This window comes from Nelusetta ayraudi, unplaced genomic scaffold (genome assembly GCF_046127955.1).
Source record: "Nelusetta ayraudi isolate G7.1 ecotype Tasmania unplaced genomic scaffold, CSIRO-AGI_Nayr_v1 ptg000059l, whole genome shotgun sequence".
NCBI lineage: Eukaryota > Metazoa > Chordata > Actinopteri > Tetraodontiformes > Monacanthidae > Nelusetta > Nelusetta ayraudi.
Window position 1 is genome coordinate 867476 of NW_027466109.1, and position 26723 is coordinate 894198.

At 51.2% G+C, this 26723-nt stretch overlaps 1 protein-coding gene across 2 annotated transcripts; it reads right to left on the bottom strand.

Moving 5' to 3' along the window:
- Positions 1 to 234: 234 nt before the first annotated feature.
- Positions 235 to 24630, bottom strand: plpp3 (phospholipid phosphatase 3). 2 transcript variants are annotated; one of them, XM_076039584.1, is made up of 7 exons: positions 23967 to 24630; positions 11598 to 11752; positions 8903 to 8995; positions 8461 to 8648; positions 8276 to 8333; positions 4544 to 4720; positions 235 to 650 (listed from the first exon to the last, which is right to left on the bottom strand). In XM_076039584.1, the coding sequence occupies exons 1-7, from the start codon at positions 24106 to 24108 to the stop codon at positions 522 to 524; spliced, it is 942 nt and encodes a 313-aa protein (XP_075895699.1). In that variant the 5' UTR covers positions 24109 to 24630; the 3' UTR covers positions 235 to 521. The 2 variants fall into 2 exon arrangements, with proteins under 2 accessions (XP_075895699.1, XP_075895698.1); XM_076039583.1 differs by lacking the exon at positions 11598 to 11752 and adding an exon at positions 11082 to 11239 and having other exon boundaries at positions 23967 to 24625.
- Positions 24631 to 26723: the final 2093 nt, after the last annotated feature.

Below are 26723 nucleotides of genomic sequence, written 5' to 3' on the forward strand. Positions count from 1 at the left end.
CACAGAGAGTCTGAAGAGGAAGCGTGACTTTCTCCCTAAGGAAGGACTTTTGTCTTAAAAAAAAAATGTATCTACCCTTCATCATTTTTGTTTCCCTCCTTTTTTTGTGGCGAGACTTCCATCGGTCGTCTGTCAATCAGTTTCTTCACTGCTTTTTGTCTCGAAGCTTTGTGCTCAAAACCATGGGCTCAAATGTTGATAAGTAGTAAAAAAAAAAAAAAAAAGAAAAAAAAATTAAACTCAACTAAACAAGTAGCAAAAGATAAATCTGGATAGTGAGCGGTGACCCTGCTGTGCAAATCTCAAACCTGACACCCCCGGCGCGCACGGTGCCTTAACCAGGGCACTGCGGCGAGCAACAACAAAAACAAACATAAAAAAACAAACAACAAAAAACACAAAAGGTCGGCAGGTGGGCGGGGAGAAGGACGCAGTCTGAGAAGCAGCTACAGTCTCTCGTCGCTACATTCTACTGTCCGATGGGAGGTTGAGCACGCCGCGGTCACATGGTCGGCTCCCTCTCACACCATGTTGTGGTGGTTGTTCCTCTCGATGATGTCGGATGACGGCAGCAGCTCCTTCTTGATGGGTGAGGGAGGGGGCGTGGCTGGCTTGGCCCTGGGCTTGAACAGGTCCGACACGTAGAAGACCTGGCGGGAGAGACGAGACAAAACACAGGTGGTTTAGCCCCGTGCTGTTGACCTGAAATTCTTTTCGGTCACGGAAAAGTGCATTGAAGTTTCGGCCCACTTTGGATACAAGCTTCCCGTCTGTCCTATCAGGTGACTGACATTCGCATCCACCAATGACGAGTGGTTCAGTAAGACTTCACCCATTAGTTGATACACAGGGGAGTTCTAAAACTGTCACCGTGAGTGTTGCATTACTTCATAATGTCACGGTTACTCACTGTCGCCCTCACAAAGCGACAGCACGGCAGAGAAACAGCGAGATTTCGTGATATTTGTGGCTAATTTGGAAAACAAGTTCTCCGCCTTGCATCCACGGTGAGCTCAGCCGGGAAAATGAAAAAGAGAGAGAAAAAAAGAGGGCTGAAATCTTTTCCTTTTCATCATGACATCATATGTCAAACAGAGAAATTGGCAGGAGTGGACAGGAAGTACCGGAGCAGCCGTCCAGTGTGAGCCTGACGGCGCAGTGGCGGCTTTTCCGCTGCCAGTGGAGGGAGAGTGAGGGAGTGTGTGTGTGTGTGTGTGTGTGTGTGTGTGTGTGTGTGTGTGTGTGTGTGTGGGGGGGGGGTATTGTGGAGGGAGAGACAAGAAGGGAGTGAAGGGAAAAGCTGCCAGTCAAAGCTTCAACTTCTCAGAGAGGAAAACAATGTGGATGGAGCCTCACTGGGGGGAAAACTGCTCTCATCTGGAAAACCCTGACAAACACACGCACACACACACACACACACACACACACACACACACACACACACACACACAGTGGGGCGCCAGTTCAGCGTCCATCCGACAGGCTGGACGACAGTTACACAGTCTTGTTTTTTTCCTGCTTCACAAAGACCTTATTAGCTCATCTTGAGTGGCGGCGAGTACAGTGCAGCACAGTGACAACAAGCAAAGTTCTCGGCCTTTTGACAGGATGAGCGGCATGTCGGTCGACACACAGCTGCGCCCGCAGGTCCCAATGGGGCTCTTTGTGCGCCGTCTCCACCGCATGGCGTATTAGATATGATATAAATGGAAGTTTGGTTTGTCGGGAGTGGGGGGGCGGTTCCACTGTGAGGTCATTTCTCTGAAAATCACCCGCGGCCGTCATGGGGAACAGTCAGCGTCCGGGGTGGTGGTGGCGGTGGCGGTTGGGGGTCGTCAACCAGCCTAATCGCAGCTGCGTCACACGACCCTCCTACACCATATCACCCTTGAACCTGCCATTGTGGAGAGCTTATCACATCCTCCTCACTTCCTGTGCATGGCAGGCACACACACACGCGCGCAAACGCACACACACGCAGCCGCCATGCTTTTCTGTCTCGTAAAAAATATATACAGTATACATAACTAGCGCAGACCCTGAGCTGCTTGTTAAAAAAACGGCCGCATTGATGGCGCTTTTTTGTATCAAAGCCCATTAAGGCTGACACATAAAGCGGCTGAGTCACACAGGAAGCGAGCGCGCTAACGTGCTCTAACCGCACGCCATTACTCACCACTCGCCACCTTCTCTGTCAAGAAATGATGAATATTCTGGCACCCACATGAAACTCGCCTCGCCGCTTCACGAGCTAACCACTCAATACACGAGGGAAAAAAATATATATTTATATGCATGTTGTGTGCAAGTGGGTGGAACGTTAAAAGTTCACTGACCACCAAGACAACGGGTTCGGTATGTTGAGTGCAAGGCCACCTCCTCTGCTGACTCGACCCCACGCCTCTCCACCGTGACAATGACCCTCCAAAAACAAACATCTCTCTCCCTCCGTCTCTCCCTCCCACCTTCTCTCTCTCTCTCCCTCTCTCCGACAGCTGCTTCCTGCTTCAGTCGAATCCGCTCTGGTGTTTAATGACAAAACGCGCCGCAAAGTAGGTCAGTTTGTCTGGCGAGAAACGGCAGGTGAGACACGCAAGACGCGCTGCAGCGAGAGGTCTGAGCCTTCCTAGTTTGTCCGAGAGTAAAGCCATGATGGCTACAACCAATGAGAAGAGTTCGGGCATGACGCCGCAAGCAGTGTGTATTCTTGTTGACCAATAAGAGATCAACACAAACGCATCATCATCAGTTACTAGATCATCAGAAGAGCATGTAGAAGATTTAAGTGGAGACTATTTAGAAACCAAAACAACACGCAATACCGACCTGATATTGAAGTTCACATATTATTTTGGGATTCATCTTTTTCATGCAACAGTGATGCCTTCAGTGGAAGAGCCTTCACTTTATAGATCGCCGGAAAACGGCGTTGGGCATTTAGCCCTCTGTTAGCAACCTTCTGCAAAAGCTCAAGACACTTTGCATTGGCCTTCCACGTGTTTGGGACGAGACAAAAACAAAGAGGCGGTCTCAGAGGGCGGAGCTTAAGCCTCTGACCAGGGTCGCGGGGTGTGGTCACTGACCTGGGTCTTTTGTGACCTCACCAAGGGCAGAATTACCAAAGCTGGCAAGCTACAGAGACAACAACGGTCTTTTCGTTTATTGCCAGAGAAAAATAGTTATGCCAACCTTTAAAGGGTTTAGCTGAAGCCTTTTGGCCCGTCCGAGAGGCTGTGAATCAGCACGGCCGCGCCTGCAGACCTGTTAGATTGAGACCTAGAGACACGCTTTGATGTGGTGCTTTCCTGTGGTGCTTTCCTGCAGCCTGGCGCAGGATGGCCGGCCTCCTGCCTCCTCTGTCATGACTCCACTCATCTGCTGTCAGGCCCTTTCTGCTCGGCTGCTCGTTGAGAGGCTCAAACAGCCTGAGCCAAAGTGCTCACAGATGTGCGTTTCTCCCGACGGCTGGAGCCAATCGGGGAAAAAGAGGCCGTCAGGGGGCGGAGGGTGGCATTACGGATCGCAAAAAAACTCACCGCGCTGTCTCGACCAGCGGGGAGCCGCGATGTGAACCGCGTAGGATTCCAGGTCTGCCCGCTTCACAGGTCAAGGATTTTTAAGCTGGGCTCATTTCTTACTGCTTGTCCTGGGAGGCGCAACACTCGGCTGCAGGAGCCAGAGGGACTCCAGTCGCCTTCCCCGCCGTGCCAGAGTACTGCCTGAGGCGGCGCCACAGCCCGGCTCTCGCTGAGTTTTATGTGCCTAAATTATTTCCACATTCATGATTTGGAGCGTGTAAAAAGGTAAGGTCTGCGGCCCACTGTGCTGATACAACCAGCGCCGCCAAATAAAAAAATACCCCAAATAATGAAGGGGCCTCATTCCTGACTCAAAGGCCGAACCCCTCCCTTTTCATACACACACACACACACACACACACACACACACACACACACACACACACACACACACACACACACACACGCCTTACACTCTACATTTTCCTCTTGATCCAGATTCAATTTAGCTTGGCTCCATGCGGCTACGTGTGAAGAACAAGGCAGGATAATCGTCTGGCAAGCGCTTGGACGATATGTCAGAGAAGCAGTGGAGATGGTTGCAGCTTATGGAGTTACAGTACCACACGCACACGCGCACACACACACTCGTTCTCCCTGGCTAGGGCCCTGACTCCAGGCAATGTGTTATTCATTAGAGGGGAATCACATTCTCTTCGATTTTCTGCCGTCTCCATTTCTCATTTTAAGAAGAAGGCAAGGAAAAAAAACATAAGCGCTGCATTGAGGAGGCGAACGTTATTAGAAGCTGCGGGAATCCAACTGGTCAATTGCAAAATTGAAACAAAAAAAAGAAGTATTAAGTCGCATAATGGTTCTTTAATTTTGTGCTCTCGTATCTCATATTATTGCAGAGCCTGCACCAGTTTGGAAGGCGAGTGTGTGTGTGTGTGTGTGTGTGTGTGTGTGTGTGTGTGTGTGTGTGTGTGTGTGTGTGTGTGTGTGTGTGTGTGTGTGAGACTCACTATGTAGTAGGCCACCAGGGCTCCCTGCACAAAGCCTGCCAGGACGTCGGTCGGGTGGTGCTTGTGGTCGGAGACGCGCGACAGGCCGGTGTAGAAGGCCATCATCAGCAGGGTGAACTGGAGCAGCGGGCGGAGGAGGCGAGCGCCGCGCCATGTGAACCTGGACTGCAGGTAGAACTGGAGGCAGAGGAGCAGAGAGCAGGAAGAGGAGGTCAGTGACCTTCAAACTAACACACACAGAAAAAGCCTCAAAAGTCACATATTTTTATACTGGAGTGCAGTGGAGCAGCCTGGCATGATTAAATATCACAAAAAAATACTACGGATTTCCAGAGAGCAGAATATTTAGCCCTCTGTTTGCAGCGGGAAGCTAAAGCAATTACAGCTTCTCGCTACAGCTGGTGCTTTGCTGGATCATGTTTGAAGGGAACAAGTCGAGAGGAGCCAACACCTCACGTGAGTTGTTGTCGCAAACCTGGAAAGGGGCAATCTGCCCTTTGTGATGTCACAAAAAACTGACAAACTGACTTAACTTTATCGTGCTGCCTTTTTTTCTAAGCTCCACCTGTTGCATCTGAGCATCTGTATTATTACAGTCACGGAGTTCTAGACTGAATCAAAGTGATTCTATCCAAAAAGCAACGTCACACACAGGCTATCTACTCTACCGCCCGAGAGTCGGACATGAAGGATTTCCCAGCTGTGAAAACAGCCACTGGAATACACACAAGTCTCGACCCGATGTATGAACCCTTTACCCTCAATCAGGGCAAATAAACCATGAAGTGGATGCAACACATTTTCTAGGTCACGGCGGAGGCTGTCGAGGAGACAAAACAGGAACAATTAAGGCCAAGGTCACCTTCAGCCTCGTCTGCACAAGGCGTGGCCTCTCGGGTTTTTTACGCTCCTTGGTGGACAAAAGCGAGATCAGCCCAGGTTCTTTAAACATCCTGTCGTGCCCTTCACTTCCTGTCACACAGGCTGGACCTTGCAGACGTGTGTCTTCTAATCAGCCCTGGCTGAGATAACAATGACCTAATGGGCATGCGGCGGTAACGCCGGGCCTCAGCCGCCGTCAACGACGAGCCGGTGGATGTAAAGCCGGCATACACTTCCTCTACGACACTCCGTCATTGTTCTCCTGCTGGAGGAAGCGGAGGAAACGATCCCTCCCATCCCTTACAGCTCTGTTTTCTCCACCCTGGCCGGGGATGTTTAGGCTTGGCACTTCCTGCACAGGTAGTGGGTGGTAATGGGTGCCGCTAAGTGGTTCTCTCTGAGCAGTCGTCAAAAGGTTGGGAAAACTACAAGAAACAAACAACATCTCCAAGAAACATCTGAAAACTCTCTTATTTAAAGAGACACAGGAAGAGCGCAGAGCCAAAACAAGGACTCGGCAGTTGACCCGTCAATCACTTTGACCCCAGATGCGGCAAAACCCAAATAAGGCGTCGGGCGATCCAGAGTCACTGCGAGGGAGCCGGCGGGGACAACGTTCTTGCATAAAAAAAAAATGTGCTCCACATATCAAAGAGCTTGCTCTTAAGTCAACAACCATAAAACACAACAACACAAACAGTCCCGGCAGACTTTCCGTGGCGCAAGCAGCCAAAAAGCGACACCAAGTCTGGTGGGTTTTTTCCCGAGAGGAATTCGCGGCATTCCAGGAAGATCTTCTTCCTCTCGTCCTTCTCGGTGTGAGTCAGCGTCAGAGGAGGAGAAAACACAACAAAGCCAGAACATGAATGCCAACCCGAGCGTTTTCGCTTTCAAAGTAATTTGGAAGCTGTCTCTTCCCTCGCCTCCGGTTCACAGCACCATCTGGGACAAAAGCATAGCTGTGGTTCGCAACGCATTTGTCGCTGGGGCCTGACAACGTATTGGCCCTTTCGTTTATGCGAGCGGTTTCGCACCGAGACACAACACAAACAGCTGATACTGCGCCACGTCCAGGTCGTCGTGCACAGGCTGCACGTTGGCGGAAATGCGGAGGCTGGCTGCGCGAGCGCCGTGTGGTCTGTGCCACTTCTCGCAAAGGCCTGTTATGTGTCATCTCCGAAAACCGCAGAAGAGCTCAGTCACGCACGGCTCGAAAATCAAGAGAGCCGTTGCTTCGGCTCGGCTCGCCGAGCGCCAGATGAAGTCCAGCTGGTGGATTTGGCACTTTCACCTGGGAGAGTGAGACCTCAGCCAGGCAGGACGGGCGGTCGGAATCCTAACGACTGAGGACATTGGTTTAGGTTCTGGCATCAAACGAAGCGCCTTTGTTGAGGTTCGGACTTTTTCCCTTCACGTGACAAACTGACAAACCCTTGGAAAGAGATCCCAGGGTGAAACTTTTACGGTAACCCGAGCGTCTTCCTGGCTGTGCGAAACGTGCAGGAAGAGATGCGCTTGCGCTCGTGACTCTTCTGCACCACAATGCAGTCGTGCAACGCCTGTCACTTCTCTGGCCACTGCACCAATGCATCAGTTGTTTATGGAATGACAAGGATGCAAAGGAAAAAATGTTTTGTTTTCCGTGGCTTCAGTCTAAACGTGGCCTTCGTCGGGACATCTGATGAGATCTGAGGGCAAAGAGACTCCTGTTTGTAAAAGTTGCACGGAAGCAAAAGACTGTGTTTATTTGGCATATGCAATTATTATTGATGTTTCAGCATTTCATTTAAATTTGCATTATGTTTGCAGTAACATTCTCTGTTTTACTGCAGAGTATAAAAAAGAAAAAACTTTTGTGGGGAAAAAAAGGTGATTTGAATCTGGTGATTTCCAGCTGTTGCTTCCACTTTTTCCCCCTCATCAATCTGAAGTCCCTCTGCTCCGCACGTGGTTTTCGGACAGCCTCTGTATTCCAAAACACGGAGCACAAACTGTTCTTTTCTCTCCCTCCGCTTCCCTTCTTCTCTCCGCTCCACTGTTTGCGTGTGCCTCCGCTGGCTGCGGCCCCGAGCTCGCCACAGCTGGAGCCCTGGCCCTCGGACTGGTCTGACACTCTGTGGTCTGGATGCATCCATTCCTTCCCTCTCTCTCTCCTTCTCTCGCACTTACTGCCTGCTCCTTGTTTTCATCCGCCCCTTTCGCTTTTTCCCTCCATCGTGACCCGGGTAGAGCCGCAGGTTCGCCGAGAGGCTGGGAAATACCCGCAACTCTCTCTTTACACGTGTTATATAACGGCTGGGCTCCCATGAGGTCACCCGTCCGTGAGAACCCAGACCACCTTGGAACCGAGGAGGCCAAGGACCCAGAACTTGAACCAGAACCTCCGTGACTCCCCATCTCCTTCCCAGGAAAGCCGGGGAGGAGGGGGACAAGCCTTATTGTGTATCTGAAGTGTGGAATGCCTTTTCGAGGCCGCAAACACCTCTGATAGGTGGAGATAGGTGGCGCTAGACAACGGCAGGGAGCGCCAAAAAAACACACACAGCAGGAGGTCGAAGGAAAACAGGTGGAGCGCATCCGTCTGTGTCTCCGAGGAGCCCGAAGAGAAAGGAGCTCTTCATGAACGGAGGGAGGGGCTGCAGCTGAGGAGCAGGAGGAGGAGGAGGAAGAGGAAGACGAGGAGGCTCTGATGAGAACAGTTTATTGTTTTGTCTTCGATGGGAAAATCCAATAAATCCCTAAATCACAGTCCAACCTTCCCTGAACAGATCCATCAACAGCGTGTGTGTATTTGTGTGTGTGTGAGAGAGCTGTGATGCATCAGTCTGCTGAGCTTTAATTGGTGCTTACCGCCAGGTACAGCATGGTGAACATGGAAAAGGAGGCGTGTCCTGAGAAGAAGGATTTCCTGTGGAGGGAGAAGAAAAAGTAAAAGTCCAGTTGTTTTTTTACAGTGCTGCGTTGAAACAGTAAAAGTATTTTTGAAGGATCTGTTTGCCGCGATGGGTGTTTTTATTTTTTGTCGCCACGCCCACCTGGCCTCCTGAACGTCACTCTCGTCGCCGGTGCACACGTAGTTGGTGATGTACCCCGCCGAGCAGTTGATGGCGGAGAAGTCCGGCCTGCACACGTCCAGGAAGTGCGGCCGCATCCGACCCACCGACACCTTGGCGATGTCGGTGACCGACTGGCTGACGGCACAACCGAAGAGGAAGACGCCCAGCTGCCGGGTCACACACACACACACACACACACACACACACACACACACACACACACACACACACACACACACACACACACACGCTGTCAGCCACAGCGACTAAAATCCCCAATGCTGATTACAGGTAATTAGCTCAAACTCTCTTCCCCCTTTTTTTTTTCCACACTACTGCGGGTTAAGCTGGGTTGTGCAAACAGGTCGTTGTGAGGGGGCAACCTGCCCATTACGGAAAATCAAATAAAAAGGGATCTGACCTGTTTGTAGAGGGCGGCCACGTAAGGATTCCCCACGAAGGACTTGGTTCCTTCGTGCAGCTGCTGGATCCTGAAGCATTCGCCGATCACGATCTGTCACGAGATGGATTGACTTGGGATAAACTGATTTGGGATCAACTGATAAGACAGGAATAATGTAACTCTGCATTCATAGATATTTAAAAAAAAAAATAATAATAACTAGGCTATTCAATAAAAAAAAGGTTTGAGTGTGTATCATGCAGAAATTCTAAGTTAATTCCAGACTGCAGGAAAGAGAGAATGGAAAGAAGGAAGTTGATGATGGAAACAAGACAAACACGCACAAAGACACACACAGAATGACCATAACCTGCCTTTCCCTCAGGCAGTTTGGAGGTGAGGCCAGATTATCAATTAGTGATGGTGCTCTGGTGCTGGATGACATGATGCTGTCGGGTTTTTTTTTGTTTCGTTTGACAGGAGATATAGAGAAGATAATTAGACAGTAGAGACAGCGCAAGAGGGAGAACCAAGAGGGATGCAAAGATAAAAAATAAAGGCGGGGTCAGGGGGGGTCGTTGGTTGTAGACTGGGTCAAAATTTCACGCCGTCTGACCCCGACGTGGAGGATTTATGCGTCTGCTGCCGCGGCTTAAGTCCAGCAGCTTTACCCTGAATCCCACTCAGGCGTTTTTTAAGTGGCCCCCCCGGTTGAGGGGCCACGTCTAAAACTGAGGGGGGCTTTAACCAAGCCGAGCCCAGAGGGGCGGCCGGACGTCAATCATGGGGCGAGGCACCTGGAGCGTCTCTGACTGACAGCCGCTGACCACTTCTCCCCTTCACTTCCTTCGTCTCTCCACACTTGGCCTGCTAACACCCAGTCTCTGGGGAGGTGTGGAGGGGTCTCTCTGATTGATGATGTTTTTCTCATGTGTAAAATATAACTTAGTGTTGCTAGGCCTTTTTACCTTATAGCGATAAACCCTCACTATGTTACGCAAAGAGGGGGAACTTTTTAGGCTTAGGACCACTAGCACTCTTCCTTTCCCTTCCCCCCAGTGAGTTTCCAGTGGGCGGGTCCTCACTGGAGACCACAGGCCTCACCGATGTGGTGTTATCTGGATCGTCAATTTAAATGTTGACAGCTCTTTCGCTAATTCCTTTTCTCACAGCCTGTCAGGCGCAGCGACGTCAGACTGGCGGTCGGGGCTGGCGAGGTTTCCCTCACAGAGAAGCGAAGCCTGCTTGCGTGCGTGCGTGTACATAGGTATACGTACGTGCACAAGCCCACCACGAGCGCGCGCTGTGAGTGCGTTCAAGGAATCGGCTCGCTAATGGAACGCAGCTGTGCGAGAAACGCCAACTGCGGCCACATGTGAACTTGCGAGGGGGAACTGAGCAACTGAAAATCGCACGCTGTGGGCTGCAATAAGGCGCTGCACTGCACGTCAGCACGCGCGCCTGTGTGTGTGCGACGGCTCAGTCTGGGAAATTATGAGCAGGCTGCGCCACAAAGAGTCTGGGGGCTTTAAAGACCATCTAAGGGTAAAACCACGTGGCGCTAATTGACAGACGCAGGCACGTGGCGTTATTAAAGAGAGTTTCCACTGACATGGAAAAGTTCTGGGGCTGAACTGCAGAGGGAGCGACGGGAGGCTTCACCGGGTGGAGGCCTCAGGTGAGAAGCCGGGATTGGGGGGGGGTTCGCATTGGGTCATGGGGTCATTGACATATTTAGCCAAAGTTATGCGCGGAAGTTGCAAGAGGGCGTGGAGTCGCAAGTGGGAGGTCTGGGAAGAGCTGCACAGATTTTGTAAAGCTGTTCGTGGGAGGAAACACGCACTATTGGCGCCTCGGGGGGGCGCTCTTTTTGGTCAAGTAATAAAAAAAGTTTGCTTCTTTCTTGGGGGAGTAAAAACTGATGATGCGGTGGAGGGGGCGGAGGGTAGATGAAGGATGCAAAAGGTTTAGAAACATAGGAGAACATTGAGAGCAGAGGAAGACTGGAGTGTTGCTGCATGATCAAGTTATCACTCAAACGTTTGGGTGAAGGGTCTCTATGTTAGTGAGGTCGGGCTACGAGACTCAGGAGGGGGAAGGACAAAAAATAAATAAAATATTTACAAAATAAAGGAAGAAACAACTAAAATTTGGAGTGAAAGCAGAAGTCACAGGCGGGTGTGAAAAGTCGACTTACAGAGAAGATGCCAATTAGAATGCCGACACCACAAAGCACGGCATCGCTAATGGTGTCGCCCTCTTTTCGCGGGTAGCGGATGGACTCGTCGGAACAGTAAAACCCGCGCTGGTACGGCTTTATGGTGCTAGTCTCAATGATCAGGAAAGGCAGGCTAGCTACAAAGAGACAACGAGAGAAAGGAGGAGAGAGGAGAGGAGGGATCGAGGGGGGAGGGGCAGGAAGACAGGAGGGAGGAGGGAGAGAAGAAGAGAGGAAAGAGAGAAGAGAGAACAAGCAACCGGTCAGTGACACAGATATAAACAGAGGAGAGCGGAGGCAGCGCAGGAAGCACGCCGGCGGCGGGCGCGTTGGTGTGGTAGAGGTGGGCGGGGCTACGGCTAACACGAGTCTCGCTTTCCGGTGGCAGCGCTTTTTTTTTTTTTTTTTCATTTCCAAAAGCGAGCCGCCGTGGCCCCTGCCCGGCCTCGGACCTGCACCCGGGGCTGCTTCCTGGGCTCCCTGGTGGAGACTTACGGACACCGCGGGCAGTGTCACGCCGACGCCGATGAGCACCGACGAGGGCACAGTGCTCCTCTTGTAGGGGAAGCTGAGGCTGGAGTCGGAGCAGTAGAAGCCCCTCTGGTACGGACGGACAGTGGTGCGGTGCAGAACCAGGCTGGGCAGCATCGCTGACACACACACACACACACACACCAGGTCTAAATACAGTGACTTCCCCAAAGCAGCCACGACTTACCTGGAAACTGCAGGTGGAAATAAATCAGTTAGCGGTTAGCGGTTAGCAGTTAGCGGTTAGCAGTTAGCAGTTCACTTCTTATTGACAGCTGGGGGGGTATATTTACCAAGCAAACACTGCCCCCCCCCCTTTTTTGTGCACCTGCCAGTCTATTGTGAGCTCAAGTTTGTCCTTTGGCATTGTGGAGGGTGGAGACCACCCGACCTCTTCTGACAGAGCAAACGCCGACAACAACTGCGAGGGCTTAGCAAGAGCGACGGGCCGAGGAGGGACGAGGTGCCGTTTGTGGGTAGAACTTAAGGCCTCAGGGGTTCAGGCGCTCATGAAAAGAGTTGGCAAACAGGCAGATTAGCCGCTCAGGTGTTATATTAACTGGTTGTTAAGGAGAAAAAAAATCTTCTTTTTTTTTTTTGACTTCGCAAACATGAGAATTCAAAGCGGCAGTGAAGTTCAGGAGGGCAAAAGGGGTTTAGTGGTTTGCTTCTATGGCAGCAGACATGAGGGAGCACTCAACATGCGTGTGCGTGCATGTGTGTGTGTGTGTGTGTGTGTGTGTGTGTGTTTTATTTTCTTTCAACGCGACAAGCAAAATAAAAAAAGACCAAGTGAGTAAGTAAATAAGTAAGACCACACGGCATCCTAATTCTGGGACTTTCACCACCTCCATGACATGGTTTCACCTCGTGCAGCTTATAAACAAGGGAGGCAGCGCTCAGGACACACGCAGCCGCCGTCTGGAGGACCCACCAACGTATACATTCAGCAGCCAGACGAGACAGAAAATATTCCAGCGTGCGGTCGGCGCGGTGGGCTCACATCACAGGGATTTCTGACGTCTGGGTCAAAGTCAGAAATCTGCTCATGAGAAACCGCCACTGTTGTCTCACCGGCGGCGCGAGCGGATCGCGTTACTGGTCCGTCGTGGAAAAAAAAGAGAGAGAAAAAAAAACTCCCTGCTGCTCAACTTCCACACAGAGTTCCTATTTGGGACTTTTTTTTTTTGCGGACAGCCCCTTTAACGTCCATGTTGCGATACCATCTCCCACTTGAAAGAGGGGGCGGAAGGGTTGTCTCAGGTGTGAGTGAGTCCACGTTGACGTTAGCATAGCCAAATGGAATAGTCAGCGGCTTCTATTCGTTGCTTTGACTTGATTCTTTTCAAAACAGCCTTCTGGAAACGTTTGAGAATGAACTCAAACCCACCAAAGCGCCAAAGTTCACATCATCATTGGCCTCAAGTTGCTGGCAGAGACCTTGCAAGGTAAGAGGTGTGAACGTTGCGTCCGTGGCCAGTTTAAGTGAAGGACGGCGAAGTGGTCTCTTGTTTGAAGGATCTTTTCAGATCATTTGTTTTGTTGATTCGCCGTCTGTCCCGTGGTCCGTAGGTTGGTCCGGCAGGCCGGGCAGCGCACCTGCATAAACAGGGCTCAGTGCCACGACATGCTGCTGCTGCTGCTGGGGGAGGAGGCCACACAAGGCCCGGCAGACTCTGGTGGTGTCCAAGAACCAACCATGTCCGCACAAAACATGCAGCGCTGCTGGCTAGCATGCTCACACACGTACGGAGCAACTTCGGCCCCCTGCCGTCGTCCACCGCAGACTTGACCTGCACCTGCAGCTGCAGCTGCAGCTGAGCTCAGCAATGTCATCAAAGATGTCAGTGCACCTTCAACATGGCCCACCAAAAAAATTAGCCGCTGGTCAGCAGCGCCGAGCGGGTTCATTGCGCAGACTCTCCTGCAGAGAACTCTTATTTGTTTACGTGATATTCTTAGCCTTTTTTTTCCCTTTCCTCCTTTGACCTTTGAACTCTGACCCCACCTGCTGGCACAGCGAGAGCCTCTGTTTGTTAAGACTGTGCGTGCAAAAACAAAAAAAGTGAGCCGTGCTGGGTGAGCGCTCAGAAATGGGATCATGCTGCCAATCTCTGCTCCGTTATTCCCTTTTCTCCCCAACCCCCCTCCCACCCTCACCCGCCCACCTCCCTTTCCCTGCTCTCTGGCCTACTTGCGGAGCGGTGGTGGAAATTCAAATGCTAATGAGGGAGACCTGAACGGGGACGAGGTCATAGGCTTAACAGACATGGGAAACATGCACAAGCACGCGTTCACGCGCATGCAAAACCGGTACTTAGCGGCTAAACCGAGACTGCGGAGACGGACGGGCCTGGGAAATTTGAGCAACTCCTCCGAGTGGGCAGGGAGAAGAGAAAGAGAAAGAGAAGCTGGTGGGCGCTGGAGCGCCTGGCCGCCGCCGATGGGAGGCCCCGTGAAAGCCCCTCTGTGCCTCCGTGCGCCCACCAGGCACTGCCACGCCGAGCCGTTGCGTCGTGCCACCCCTCCCGCCTGAAAGCAGCCTAAGAACGGAGAGACATTCCCCTCATACCACAGTCGCTCCAGGATCCTCTCACACTTTCCAGCCCTGAGAAACACCCCACCAGGCCCATCCGAGCCCCATCTGCAAAACCCTGAAATACCCCAACCCCCCCTCCGCAACACCCGCACACACTCCCAGCGCCCCCCTTTAATTACAACGGGATAAAGAGCGAACGGCAGTCATATAGGGTCCGTTGACCCCGAGAGAGAGAGGGGGGGGCAGAGAGGGAGGGGGGAGAGTGAGGGGGGAAGGGGGTGAAAACAAAAAGAAGTGGGCCGGGTGGGCCGGCTGTCGGCCTGCAGTGCGTCAGTGAATTAAAAAACCACTACTTTACGAGCGCCGTCACGGGGTCAGAGGGGTCCGGTGACGCTTTGCGATGCTTCAAAAGCAGCGGATACTTTCAAGAGACACCTGGGCACCCTGCAAACTGTCACTGCTGCAGTCACAAGGGGAACGTCGATATGTAAAGGATTAAAAAAGAAGACGTTTGCAAGTCCAATTTCTGCCTCTTTGCCTCCCTGCTTGTGTTTTGTTTTCGGGATTTTTTCCACCACTGCTGCAGAGGTTAAGCATTGTGCGCATTCCTGCCAACGGGTCTAATGAGCCAATAAGACACTGAGCCGCTTTTCCAACGCTGAGAACAGGCGCCTGAGAATAATTGAGGCCTGAAAAATTCCTCAATGGAGAATGAACACAGCTGGGAAAAAAAACAGCAACACACACACATTGAAAGTGGGTGGTTCTGTTCCGGCTTGGGGAACAGTTCTATTTGTCTTATCAGATTCTGCCACGCATTTCTGCTTTGCAGTCCATGAGCTGAACCACTTCAAGGCACTAAAGGGTGATTACCCAGGGGTCAGATGGAGAGCCAGGTATTTATTTGGCTGGTTGTATCGGTGTTTATATGCAGAGATTGCAGCCGGGCCTCGTGTCCGTGTGTCGGAAGGAGCAATCTCACCATCTATAGACTCATTTTCGACCCTCCGCCGTGCCAAAAAAGCCAAGTTCGAGTTAGCCGCTGCTACCTGCGAGGCGTGCGAGCGCACATTTGTTTGTGCGGTGGAGATTATCCAGCCCGCGCTCGTTTGATTGGCTTTGGAGTTAAATTTGGTATAGCGAGTTAGCGCTTAGATTAGCTGTTCTAACGCCGCTAAATCTGATTCCTGGCACTGCCTCCGTGCCGCGGGGCTGAGGCTCGGCCAGCTACTATTATTTTCTGTCATCCTGGGAGCCGATCAACACGGGAGGAACAGGACACAATGACACGCCACCGGTGGCTTCGCTGGCGAGAGGTTAAAACCCTCCGGACACGCAGAGCGGCTCTCTTGCATCTGCGGCGGCTCGCCAACGGTCTGCGCTGACATTTAAACAGGCATTAACAGGGGCTGAATTAAGAATGATATCATGATTGTAGAAGGCTGGAGTGCCTGCCAAGTGTGGTGTGTGTGTGTGTGTGTGAGAGAGAGAGCGAGAGGCTTAGAGGCTGAATGGGAGGCGGAGCCGGGCAAAGGAAAAGGTATTGTGGCGTTCCCTAATGGAGGATTTCCTCCTCCTGTCTCTCAAACACGCCGTGTGACCCGTCCTGACATTAGCGGGACCCGGGGTGGTGGGGGTGGTGGTGGTGGTGGTGGTGGTGGAGTGGTCTTGACTACATAGACTGGCCAGTCAATCAATCTCACTTTGTCTTCTCTTCAAAGATTTTTTTCCCCCCCTCGTACATCAATTCGGATGACAGTGTGGGAATCAGTCAGTTCTGGGCCACATCTTGGAATAACATGTTATGGTGTATATATTTGGCCAGAAAGATCTATTAGACAAAAGAGGTTTATTGATTGCTTAATCAAATGTTTTTCTTCCTCCTTCCTGACAAACTCGTAGAAACTAATTTGCAGATTAACGAAAAAAACAACACGGCGATCTTGAGCGTGCCGGCCTCTTTTTCTAAACAATCCGCCGTGTGGATCCCCGGAGAATCATCAAGGACACTTCCTGTGTTCCCTAATCTCGCCCAGACTAAACTGAACGACTTGTCGCCGTGCAAACAGCTGCCAGTATCAGCGGCAGGGGTCCGACTCGGTGTCACCGCAGGAAAACAGTCTGACCTGCGATTGTCTCTCCGGGTGTCGTTATGTCACGCACGGCTAGTGGGTTACATGAGCGCAGGATCTGGGCGAACCCGGTCTCTGGAGGAAAACGCTGCAGTTGTGAGGCTGACGTACACACACTGCAGGTCGCACACACCCTGCAAGGCGACCTTTCGCCACAGAAACGTCTAAAAGTGGCCTACATGCGGCTGGAATAAAAGGCAGCGTGTAAAGATATTAGGTGGCGGTTATGCGATACGTGTGTGACTCTCTGGACGACTGCGTGTCTGCGACGAGCGGCCGAGGCCGCCTTGAGTCTGATCACTCACAACGTCGCAGGTCTTCACAAAAGGAAGGTCGCACGAGGGGGCCGAAGGTTGAAGCAGATTGAATATCGCTGTCGTGAGTCGGCGGCTGCGTGCAGAGCGCGAGTCCCGTTCACCTTTTAATCTTCCGGCGACCGAATGCGACGCAGGAGAGAATGCGTGGCTTCCCAGACATTTGGCAGCAGGGTGCATGGGTTAGGAGTGGGGGTCAGAGGTCGGGGATGCGACAAACGGCTAAGGTTGTTCCCCTGTGGCATGAAAGAGCAGCGCACGCACGCATGCACACACACACACACACACACACACACACACACACACACACACACTGCGAGTGCCTGTGTGTGGCTCTGTGGGTGTCACACTGGATGGCTGCGGCCGCGCTGGCAGCTCGAGCCGAGGCCTTTTCTTAAAACATTTCTAAGCTGTCAACCACAGAGGGCTTCAAAAATGCTCTCTCTCTCTCTTTCTGTGTGTCTCGCTCTCTCTCTCTCTTTCTCTGTCTCTCGCTCTCTCACTCTCTGTCTGGCTGCAAATAAACACGCTGAGCTGCATGTGAAGAAGCCGAGAGGACAGCAGCGCCGGGCCTCTTTTTTCAGAAGCAAAAAAAATAAATTAAAAAACTCACAATGACGCTGCATGTTTGTAAATACACACACGTGTGGTCACGTGACAGTGTTTTGGCACCGGCAGGTACGCTAGCTGGGACTCGGCGTTGCTCTTTATCTTCGCCACCTACGCACCTACAAAGCCAGCAAACACACACAAAAGTGTGCGCGGGTCCAGGAGCGGCTGAGGTCAGCAGAGCCGTGAGAGGGCATGCAAAGTGAATCCCTGCCACCATCACACCCCCCACCCCCTCCAAACACACACACACACACACCCCACCCGCTGTGTGTGAATGCTGCCGGGCTGAAGCATGTGCTTACTCAGAGGGATTTTTATTCACGGGGACAATAAATGTCCTTTTTTTCCACGCAGGCATCGCTGGGGACGCTCTGCACCGGTCGGGTGGGACTTTAAACTGGCGGGCACCTGCAAGGGCGAGGGCGGGTGTGGTGGAGGGCGAGGGAGGCAGCTTCCGAATAGCGTTGCCGTTGGCCCGTCGGTGAGGAGGAAGAAGGTTCGGGGCTCAGGACGGCGTTAACTAGCGCTGGAAGGCCAAGAGGATTTTTTTTTTTTATATATATAATTGTGACCAGTTCCAGCTCATCAAGCTACTTGAGGGAACCTGAGCTGAGGCCGGACCAGGATCTTCTAGATAATGGGCGTCAGAGTCTCTCTCCCTCTCTCTCTCTCTCTCTCTGTCTGTCTCTCTCTGTCTGTTGCTGCCATAATAGCATTATTAACCCCCGCAGAACAAAAGCCCGGCTGTGACCGGCTGAGGACAGAGAGGCCTTTTGAAACCCGACGCCTCCATCTGGATGAAGATCCCCTTCACTTCACTTCACTTCACTTCCTTCCTCCTCCCTCCCTCCCTCCCTCCCCCCGCCAGCTCACCTTCGCAGCATCTGCCGCCATTATCCGCAGACAATTGAAGGCGCCTGGCTCGGCCGTTGGATGATTTTACGCACCCACACACAGACACAGACACACACACACACACACACACACGACACTGCGCTCTGTATGTAAAAGGGGATCGCCGCTCGGCGGCCGTGGCGGAGATAAAGCCCACACCAACACAGATGCTGATCTGATTAGCCAAACAGCGCCGCAGGGCCGCGGCTGACCAGATAAGCGCTCAAAGGCCCGGCGGTCCCGCCGAACAATGCAGCTCCGCGGGCCGTAAAACACTGACGGATGATAATAAAGTGGCCTTGAGGAGGGAGGCAGGGGAGAGGAGGGGAGGGGAAGGAGCGAGAGACCCTCCCCTCTCCTCCCCTCCCCTGGATTTCATCCTCCCTTCTGTCGGCCCCGCAAAAAAACGATTGGTCCTCGTTAGCGACGGGAACAAAAGAGTGATGGGACGCATCAAAAGGGTCATTGTTCACAGCCAAACAGTGAATTCTCTCTCACACACACACACACACACACACACACACACACACTCACACACACACACACAAACACACACACACACACACTCCTCCCCTCTCTCCTCCACCAGTCCCCTGCAACTGTGGATGCACGCAGCAGGCCGCACTCTCTCTCTCTCTCTCTCTCTCTCTCTCTCTCTCTCTCTCTCACACACACACACACACACACACACACACACACACACACACACACACACACACAGAGGGAAAGTGACAGACAGAGGGGTCTGTGTAACAGCGGGGGGGAGGCCCAGGCCGGGACAATGTGTTGTGATGAGGCCTCTCGCTTTGAGCCGACTGTTTTTGCGAGCCACTGCTGCCTCGGCGCTCATCTCAATTCGAGTTGCCGCCGACGTCGCTGGCGTTCGAGCTGAGATGCTGCAGATGCTGCCTTAAAAGACGGTGGAATAATAACAAGAAAAATTGGAAAATTCCAAATCTTTCCAACTTTACAGGTCAGGGGAACAATCAGGTGTTTGTGCATGAGCTCATTTACCCCGCGCATACACACCAGCGCACTCAGGTTTTCACAAAATATTCATTTTGTAAGCCGCGGGGAGTTTAGACGCAAAGCTTTAAACACACACACACACAACAAGAATGACGGCTAACAAAAGTTTAGAGTGGGCTCCAGCCCGGTAATCCTTGTTTATCGAAATAAGCACTCTGCGGGTGTAATTACAGATAAGAAAGTGGGGAGAGACAGAGAGCAGAGTCAAAAGGGGCTTTAACTTCGCCGCCATTGTTACGAGCCGCCGCCGCCGTCGAGAGTCGTGACTTACGTTGTGCGAATTTGCGGCGGCGGCAGTGGAAAATAACTGGCGGGTGATGAATGTGTCTGGTTTGTGTAACCGGCAGAAAAAGACACTGTCACATCAGTTGAGTTGATGCCTGGGGTTTACCCACCGGGACCACATGGGACACACACACACACACACACACACAAGGGCGCGCGAGTCAGGCCACAGATGCGACGCATGTGCTCGCCGCACAAACACATTCGCAGACATAATCGCACGGATACACAGACTGCTTTAGCCACGGGGGGGGGGGTGTAGAGGCCGATCTAATGACAGCTCTGCCTCTACCTCATAAACCTCACGGGTCACACACACACACACTTACACCCACACACGCCTAATGTCAGCCCTGCGCAGGCAGAGCGGCCACATGTGACAGCGGCCGGGCCTCGAAACGTTAGAAAGGAAATATACGACGACGTCTACGCAAAACGCTTGAAATACACAGTCGGCGTGGATGAAGTGGAACCGCCTCCACTGCCGCAGCTGCAGGTCTCTTTGCACTCTCATTTTAGGAAAAAGGTCCCTCACCTTTAAACATGACCTTGTCCTGCTGCAGCCACAACACAGACATATGCTCCGCCATTAACATAACGGCCGGGTGATGTAATCGCATCGCGGCCGTGCGGAGCCCAGGGTGGAGTTCCATTATTGTCCATTCAGGGCCAGAAGCTCGAAGGAGACGGAGCAGTGCAGGAACGCATCAGTCCATTTGTCTTCCTGAACTCTGACCTCAGCCGACAAACAGAGAGAACAGGCCGACCAGGAGCTTCTGACTCGCCCGTATAGAAAAGGTAAACAAAGCTAATGGCTGCTGGAAGAAAAACAGCGATCGCTCCTCTGTTGACTGATTGAAATAAAAGCGTCCCCCTGAGCAATGTTGGACATGGCGGACTCAATGAAGAGAAGAGGATAATGTAATGTTGATGTTTAATGGGCAACTATTACCATCAGGTAGTCTATAAGCTGCACGGCCAGACTGCTGAAGGGCCACCGGCGGCACTGCACCACATGTTCCTGAGTGCAGGAGTCGCCTTGTTTGACTTTTTTTCCAATTTCAAAGCTTTGGCGAAAAAACGCCGACTTTCCGTGATGCACACGAACTGAAATCATTCAATGCGGAGGTTTTAATAGACCGGGCTCGCCACCGGCTTTCTTTCACAAAAAGTTCCTCTCCGGGACTGTGAGGCCGGTTGAGGAGAGCGGAGACAAGCTTGAGTGGAGTGGGAGTCACGGGGGGGAAGGAAGGGGGCTCTGGGTGGAAATGGGTTGCAGGGCAAAAAAATAAAAAATGGACAGGATTTCGTTTCACAACCACACCTACCTCCGACCGACACTACCTTTCCGTTTCCCACCCTTTCCTGAACACCACTGCGCACACACACACTCATCATGCCCTCCCGTTCACTCACTCCCCCAAACTTGCACCAGATGTCACATCTTTGGCCGCAGCGCAGCAGCAGCAGCAGCAGCAGCGGCAGCCCGCGTTCAAGAATTTGAGTAATTTTGAAAAAAATATTTGTGCGAGCGGCTCGGGATTGAAGTGGCTGAGGCCGGCCGAGGCCGAGGTTAAACCTCTCAGAGTTTAATGAGGGGCCGCGTGAGTGACTGCTGTAATGCAATAGCAGCTGATGGGGTAAGAAGGAGGAGGGGGGAGAGGAGGGATCTGAGGGGGGTCCTGGATGCAGCCATGTAGGGTCAACGCACCAGCGGGCCGGTCGTGAAAAAGCTGAAGCCGAAGCCGAATTCCATGTCAGCTCCTCGTGGAAACATCACGTCAGTGAGCGCACCGGAGACGAAGACGCGGAGGGATCCGAGTGACTGATGGGCGCGTTGAGGAGTTCTGTAAACTAATGGATGCTAAAAATCCAGCAGAGGCAGCCTGGGACATTTCATATTTATACTCTCCAAAAAACAAATCTCTTCCAAACCAGAGAGACATTTATGGACATGACCAAGAGTTGTGTTGCATTGAGTAAAACTTAATCTGGGTTTAGGTTTGAGAGTTGTCTGGCAGCCGCCACGAAGAGCGTGTTTTTTTTCGCAATGAAAAGTCAACTTTAGACTTGATGACAGTGTGCCATCGCACAGAAAAGCCGTCCGTCCTCCTCACTGAGCGCCGCGTGTGTGTGTGTGTGTGTGAGGCACACGAGACAAATGAAAAGAATGAAATCCCACAGCCCGCTTTGGGAGTGTTAACATATTTATAGCTGCCTACAATGTGTGTGTGTGCGTGCGTGCGTGCCCCCCCTGCTCCCCACCGCCTCCATACAGTGTTGCTAAATAAGCCCGCCGGCCGTTTTAAGGCGGAACTTGAGGCAAAGCGAAATCAGCAAGACAATCGTGGGCTGTAACTCAAGAGCTTGGCGAGGATCTGTGCTTGTGTGTGTGTGTGTGTGTGTGTGCGTTTTCTCCCCACACAGCTCCATTCAGAGCCTGCTGTGTTTACTCATCACTCTTTTTCATAGGCGAGCAGAGGAAACATTTTTGTTTTTGTCACTTTGTAATTAAAGACGTCCTCAGATGTCCTTATTGCGAGCCGGGCAATTAGCTGCGCCAGAGGGCGTCTGCAGACCTGACAAGCCTTCACGGAGGGTCGCGGCACACGCAGGCCGTCTATAGCACCAGCTGGTAGGCAGAAACCAATTATACGTACAATATATATGGACATAATATATAGTCCCGGTGCGCAGTAGCCTCTCCCGGCGGCACACAGAGAAACGTCCATTCAAGGCAACACTAATCTGCACGAGCCAAACACCCACATTCTTTGTTCCTCACCCCCTTGCCCCCCCCCTTCTCCCTTTCTTCTTCTCTTTCAACCCCACTACCTCTCCACCCTCTGCCCCTCCCAATTGCAAAAAAAAGCACTAAAGCGGGACAACTAATCATCAACGAGCAGCCAGATTGTCGTTAGCATGACAAAAGAGAATCGATGGGACCATTTGGAAGTGTCCTTGTCATGCGTGCGTGTGTATGTGTGTGTTTTTATATGGCAAGTACGTGCCAAGTGCACAGCTTGCAGAGAGTTGAAGGAAATCTGTTTTACATGAGCTCCGAGCTCCCCTACATTCATATGAGGAGAACGGATGAACACCGGGAGGTGCTGGAGGTTCTTTAATAAGTGAAAACCCAACACAAACCCCACTGCCGAACTGCTCTGCCTGTTTGAGAAAACACCTGTGAAGAGCTGGAGTTAATCTGCACTATTTGTTACATCCTAGCCAATGAAAAAAAAAAAAAATCCTCTTCCTGTGCGGTATTGCGGTCCTTATTGCCTCCGCTGTCGATGCCCCAGTTGGTTTGTCAAAGCTGCTGCTGCTGCTGCTGCTCCCACCTGCTCCTACAAAGCCTGGTCAGCCACGCGTCCCACCTCTCTCTACATCTCTCTTCCCTGTCAGATCCCAGAGGCATTCCCCTTTACCACAACACATGCTTAAGCAATTATTCCACGCAGTTCGCCTGAACGGAGAGGCGGGGGGGAAGAAGAGAAAGAAAAGGAGAGAGAGGGGCAGAGAAAGTGATTTCAAGTGGAGCGATCAGGAGGCAGCTGGCCAGGGATTTGCAAGGGGCTCCGGGAGAGAATGTGTAGAAGTTAGAGCGCGACTGCCATAATCCGTTTCTAGAGGGGAGAAAGGAGAGAGACGGTGGTGGTGGGGGGCTGACAACAAGCAGGACAGATGGGTGGGGGCGCTCCAGCTCAAAACTAGAGAGCTACAATGACAGCAGACAAATAAAAAAACAACAAAAAAAAATCTATCAAAGCCACACACACACACACACACACACACACACACACACACACACACACACACCGGGAAATGTGAATGGGACGCTGGCGGAATAACAAGTTCACACTCACATGCTCCACATAACAAACAAGACGGGCTCCCCGCTGCTGCGCTTGACACTTTCATTAGCCGTGATCAATGTCCCTCTCAAGATGACTCTTTTTTTTCCTACCCTCACGCACGCACAGGTATGCGTGCGGACAGCTCTACCCACGAAAGGCACCTCTGGAGTCAAATAAACAGGGTTAGGAGGGCACGGCCCCAGGGTGACGCCAGGTATTTAAAGGCCAGTTAAAGGGCAGGTGAGAAGGCTTCCCAAACACTGGAGCCCTGGACGTCTTGGCAGGGGGTCAACTGATGCTGACTGGGCTTTAAAAGCACCCAGAGGCTCCCGCGTGACTCCTCCTGCGCTGTTAAAAGTTAAGGAGTCCCAAAGTAAGATGTTGCGTACCCAAGGGGCATCGAATTGCTCTGGTGTGTGTGCGTGTGTGTGTGTGTGTTGTGCTGTGTCCATGATAAGGGGATGCTGCTGCAAATGAAGTTGTCTTGTGGTCACAGATAGGCAGTTATTTAAGTCAGTGATAAGGCTTTTATTACTGTGCTATTACAAAAGGCGGGATCTTGTTGGTGGTGGTGTCGTTGTAACAGTTGAAAGTGGCGGACACTTGCTTTTGAACCGAGTCGGGTTCGAATCGACCAGAGGCGAACAAGTGGGCTGAACCGAGTCACTTACCGAGTAGGAGGCAGAAGACGTCGAGCGCCACGAGCAGCTTCTTCTTGCTGTTGTCAACGCCGTTGTTGTTGTTGCTGAACGTGGAGGTTCCTCCGTTCCTTGTCTCTTGGGCCATCGCTTTCTCATACGTGTACGTTTGCATTTGAGAAGTCCAACCGTTTCGGCTCCAAAAGTCGCGCCGCACCACCCGCGCGTTCTGCTCGGACACGCTGTCAGCCAGTCTTTTCTCTTAGTACAAAACAAAACAAAACAAAACAAAACGCACAAATGTCGCGCAACACAACGCGAAAAAAAACAACCCCAAAACAAAACCACCAACGTCCCAACTAGGAGCTCTCGTCAAAGCTGGAGGTCCGCTGCTGTTGTCCCTTATTCGGCTTTTAAGAGGAAAAAAAGAAACAAAAACAACATAAATACTCTTGGACGATGTTTTGCGATGAGCGAACCCGCGCCGCAGACTCAACGAAGTAAACTTTTGCAGCGCAGCAGCGCAATGAATGGAAAGCCGCACGCTCGCTCTCTGTTATCGCTCCAACACTTGGACCGAGTGGGATTTGCTGCGCGCTCCGACTGCGGACGGCGTGTTATATCAATCCTTGGTCTCCTCCTCCTCCTCCTCCTCCTCCTCCTCTTCAGCTCGGCTCGCCTCGGGTCCCCCTCAGTTCAGTTCAACCCTCTTCCTTTCACCAGTGGTGTGTACCCTCCATCTCTGGCACGGTGGGGGTGGTGTGTGTGTGTGTGTGTGTGTGTGTGTGTGTGTGTGTGGGGGGGGGGGTGATGGTGGCAGGGGATTCACTTTGCACGCCCTCTCACGGCTCTGCTGAAAACTTTCTTTGGGCTCGAACGCGACGATCAAGCGCCCCTGCTGGCCACACAATGAATGTCAGGCACAGTTTGAGCGGCAGAGGCGCGTGGCTTTGGGATATTTTAAATGTCTGGCATATTTAAAGAGAATATAGAAACACACTTTTTTTTAAGCATAGAAAAGTTCCATCTTTCTACGGATCTATCTACTTACTATCCATATCTATAATATCAAAGGTAAATCAAAGCACGATATTGCTTTGATGCCGCACTGCTTTTATTAAAATCAACAATACATCAAATGCTGGAGACCAAAGAATGAAATGTAAAAAAGTTTTTTAGTAAAGTTTTTTTTATTTGTTGCATTATTTCCATTATTCCACTTTTGCATTTGTAGACTGACACCAGAATGTCCAAAGAACCTTTCACACTAAAACGTGTTCATATATCGCATATCATTTGACAATTCATATTGCAATTCCAGTCAATCAAGGTTCACTTTACAAAGCGAGAGACGGAGCGTTTGTGGAGGCCTGGTGGTTACTGATACAATACTTACAGTGACATCTTGTGGTTAAAAATATTTGTGCCCCAACTCAGTCCTTTCCCCGACTCCGGTTAAATTACAAACAAACCAAAAAAAGAAAGAAAAAAAAAATGTCAATCTATTTTAATAACCTTAAATATTCGGAAATACACCGTATCTATCCAAAATTGGTACAAAAAGAAGTAACTTTTCATATGACATTACTTTAATGCACCAAAATCATCAACAATGTGATGAGGTGTTGAAGAGAATGCATAAATTGCTGGTTGCCAAATGCAGCCTTTCTCCCTGAAGCAAATTTAGTGTCTATCAGGGCTAAGCTGCCATAAAAAGAAGCTGGAAGATGCATACAGTCTTGTACAAGTTGCAGAGATAATTTTGGACTCAGGAATACCACACAGGAAATGCCTCATGACAGATGCCTGGTTGCCAAATAAAGCGTTTACATTCCTGCCACAGTGTTGACTATAAAACCGCAGTTCCCATTTCACACAGCTAAGTCATCAGCGGTACAAGAATTTAAGAGTATATAAAGCCAAATGGGTTTAAGGACCTTGGCAGTGAGGCAAGCGAAAGCATTCCCAGCGAAAGCAGGGAATGCCGATAAAGACAGTTGTGTTTGTTGTTGTTTTGTTCTGTGTAGTGGAGAGCTATGAAAACATTACTCAATAGTGTCTTCTGCAACTGTAAAGACAAAAAGACACAACATGCAAATAAAATAAACGGTGATTCATACATCATCTACAATATGAAGAGCGGTGATGATTTTTGGTTTAGATACCGTGGAACCAAGGAAAAGGAGGCAGGAGGTGGCACAGATTAAAATGTTGAGTGGTCATTGGGATCCTGTCCACGATGGACAAGAACAGAGATCAGGACAGGATAGAGGGACAACACAAGTTAGGGGTTTTGGAGATGAAGCCAGGGAGGCCAGACTGAGGGGGACGTGTCCAGAGGAGGGACAGTGGATATCTAAAAGATGCTAAGTTGGAACTGGCAGGCAGGAGGCCCGAAGGAAGAGCAAAGAGGAGGTTTGGATGTAGTGAAAGAGAACATGAAGTTACCTGGTGGGAGAAAAGAGATGCAGAGGGAAGATGATTGGCTGTGCCACTCCTGAGGGGAAAACCCCAAAGGAAAAAAAAAAAAAAAGGCAGCTTGTTTTGTCAGTTATCTGTTTGTCTTCAGCTATTTGGATTTATTGTTGGTATGTTGCGACAGGTGACTGTCTTGAGTGAGCAATTGACCATTTCTGAACATCTCACAAGATCGATGTATGGTTGTTGCGAGGTGAAAAGGTACAGTGACAGACTCTTGAGTGATAGCTTGCATGCACCTCTTGTACGGCCTCCCACCCCACCCTATGCTTATGCATCCTAGTGTGCGTGTGGGAAATCAGATTACATGGG

Excerpts from the sequence above, each read along its gene's own strand:
- plpp3 (XM_076039583.1), bottom strand. The coding sequence starts at position 24,108 with ATGCAAACGTACACGTATGAGAAAGCGATGGCCCAAGAGACAAGGAAC. Across the intron at positions 11,240-23,966 it reads CGTCTTCTGCCTCCTACTCG|CTAGCCTGCCTTTCCTGATC; the intron begins GTAAGTGACTCG and ends GTCTCTTTGTAG. Across the intron at positions 8,649-8,902 it reads TGGCCGCCCTCTACAAACAG|CTGGGCGTCTTCCTCTTCGG; the intron begins GTCAGATCCCTT and ends GTGACCCGGCAG.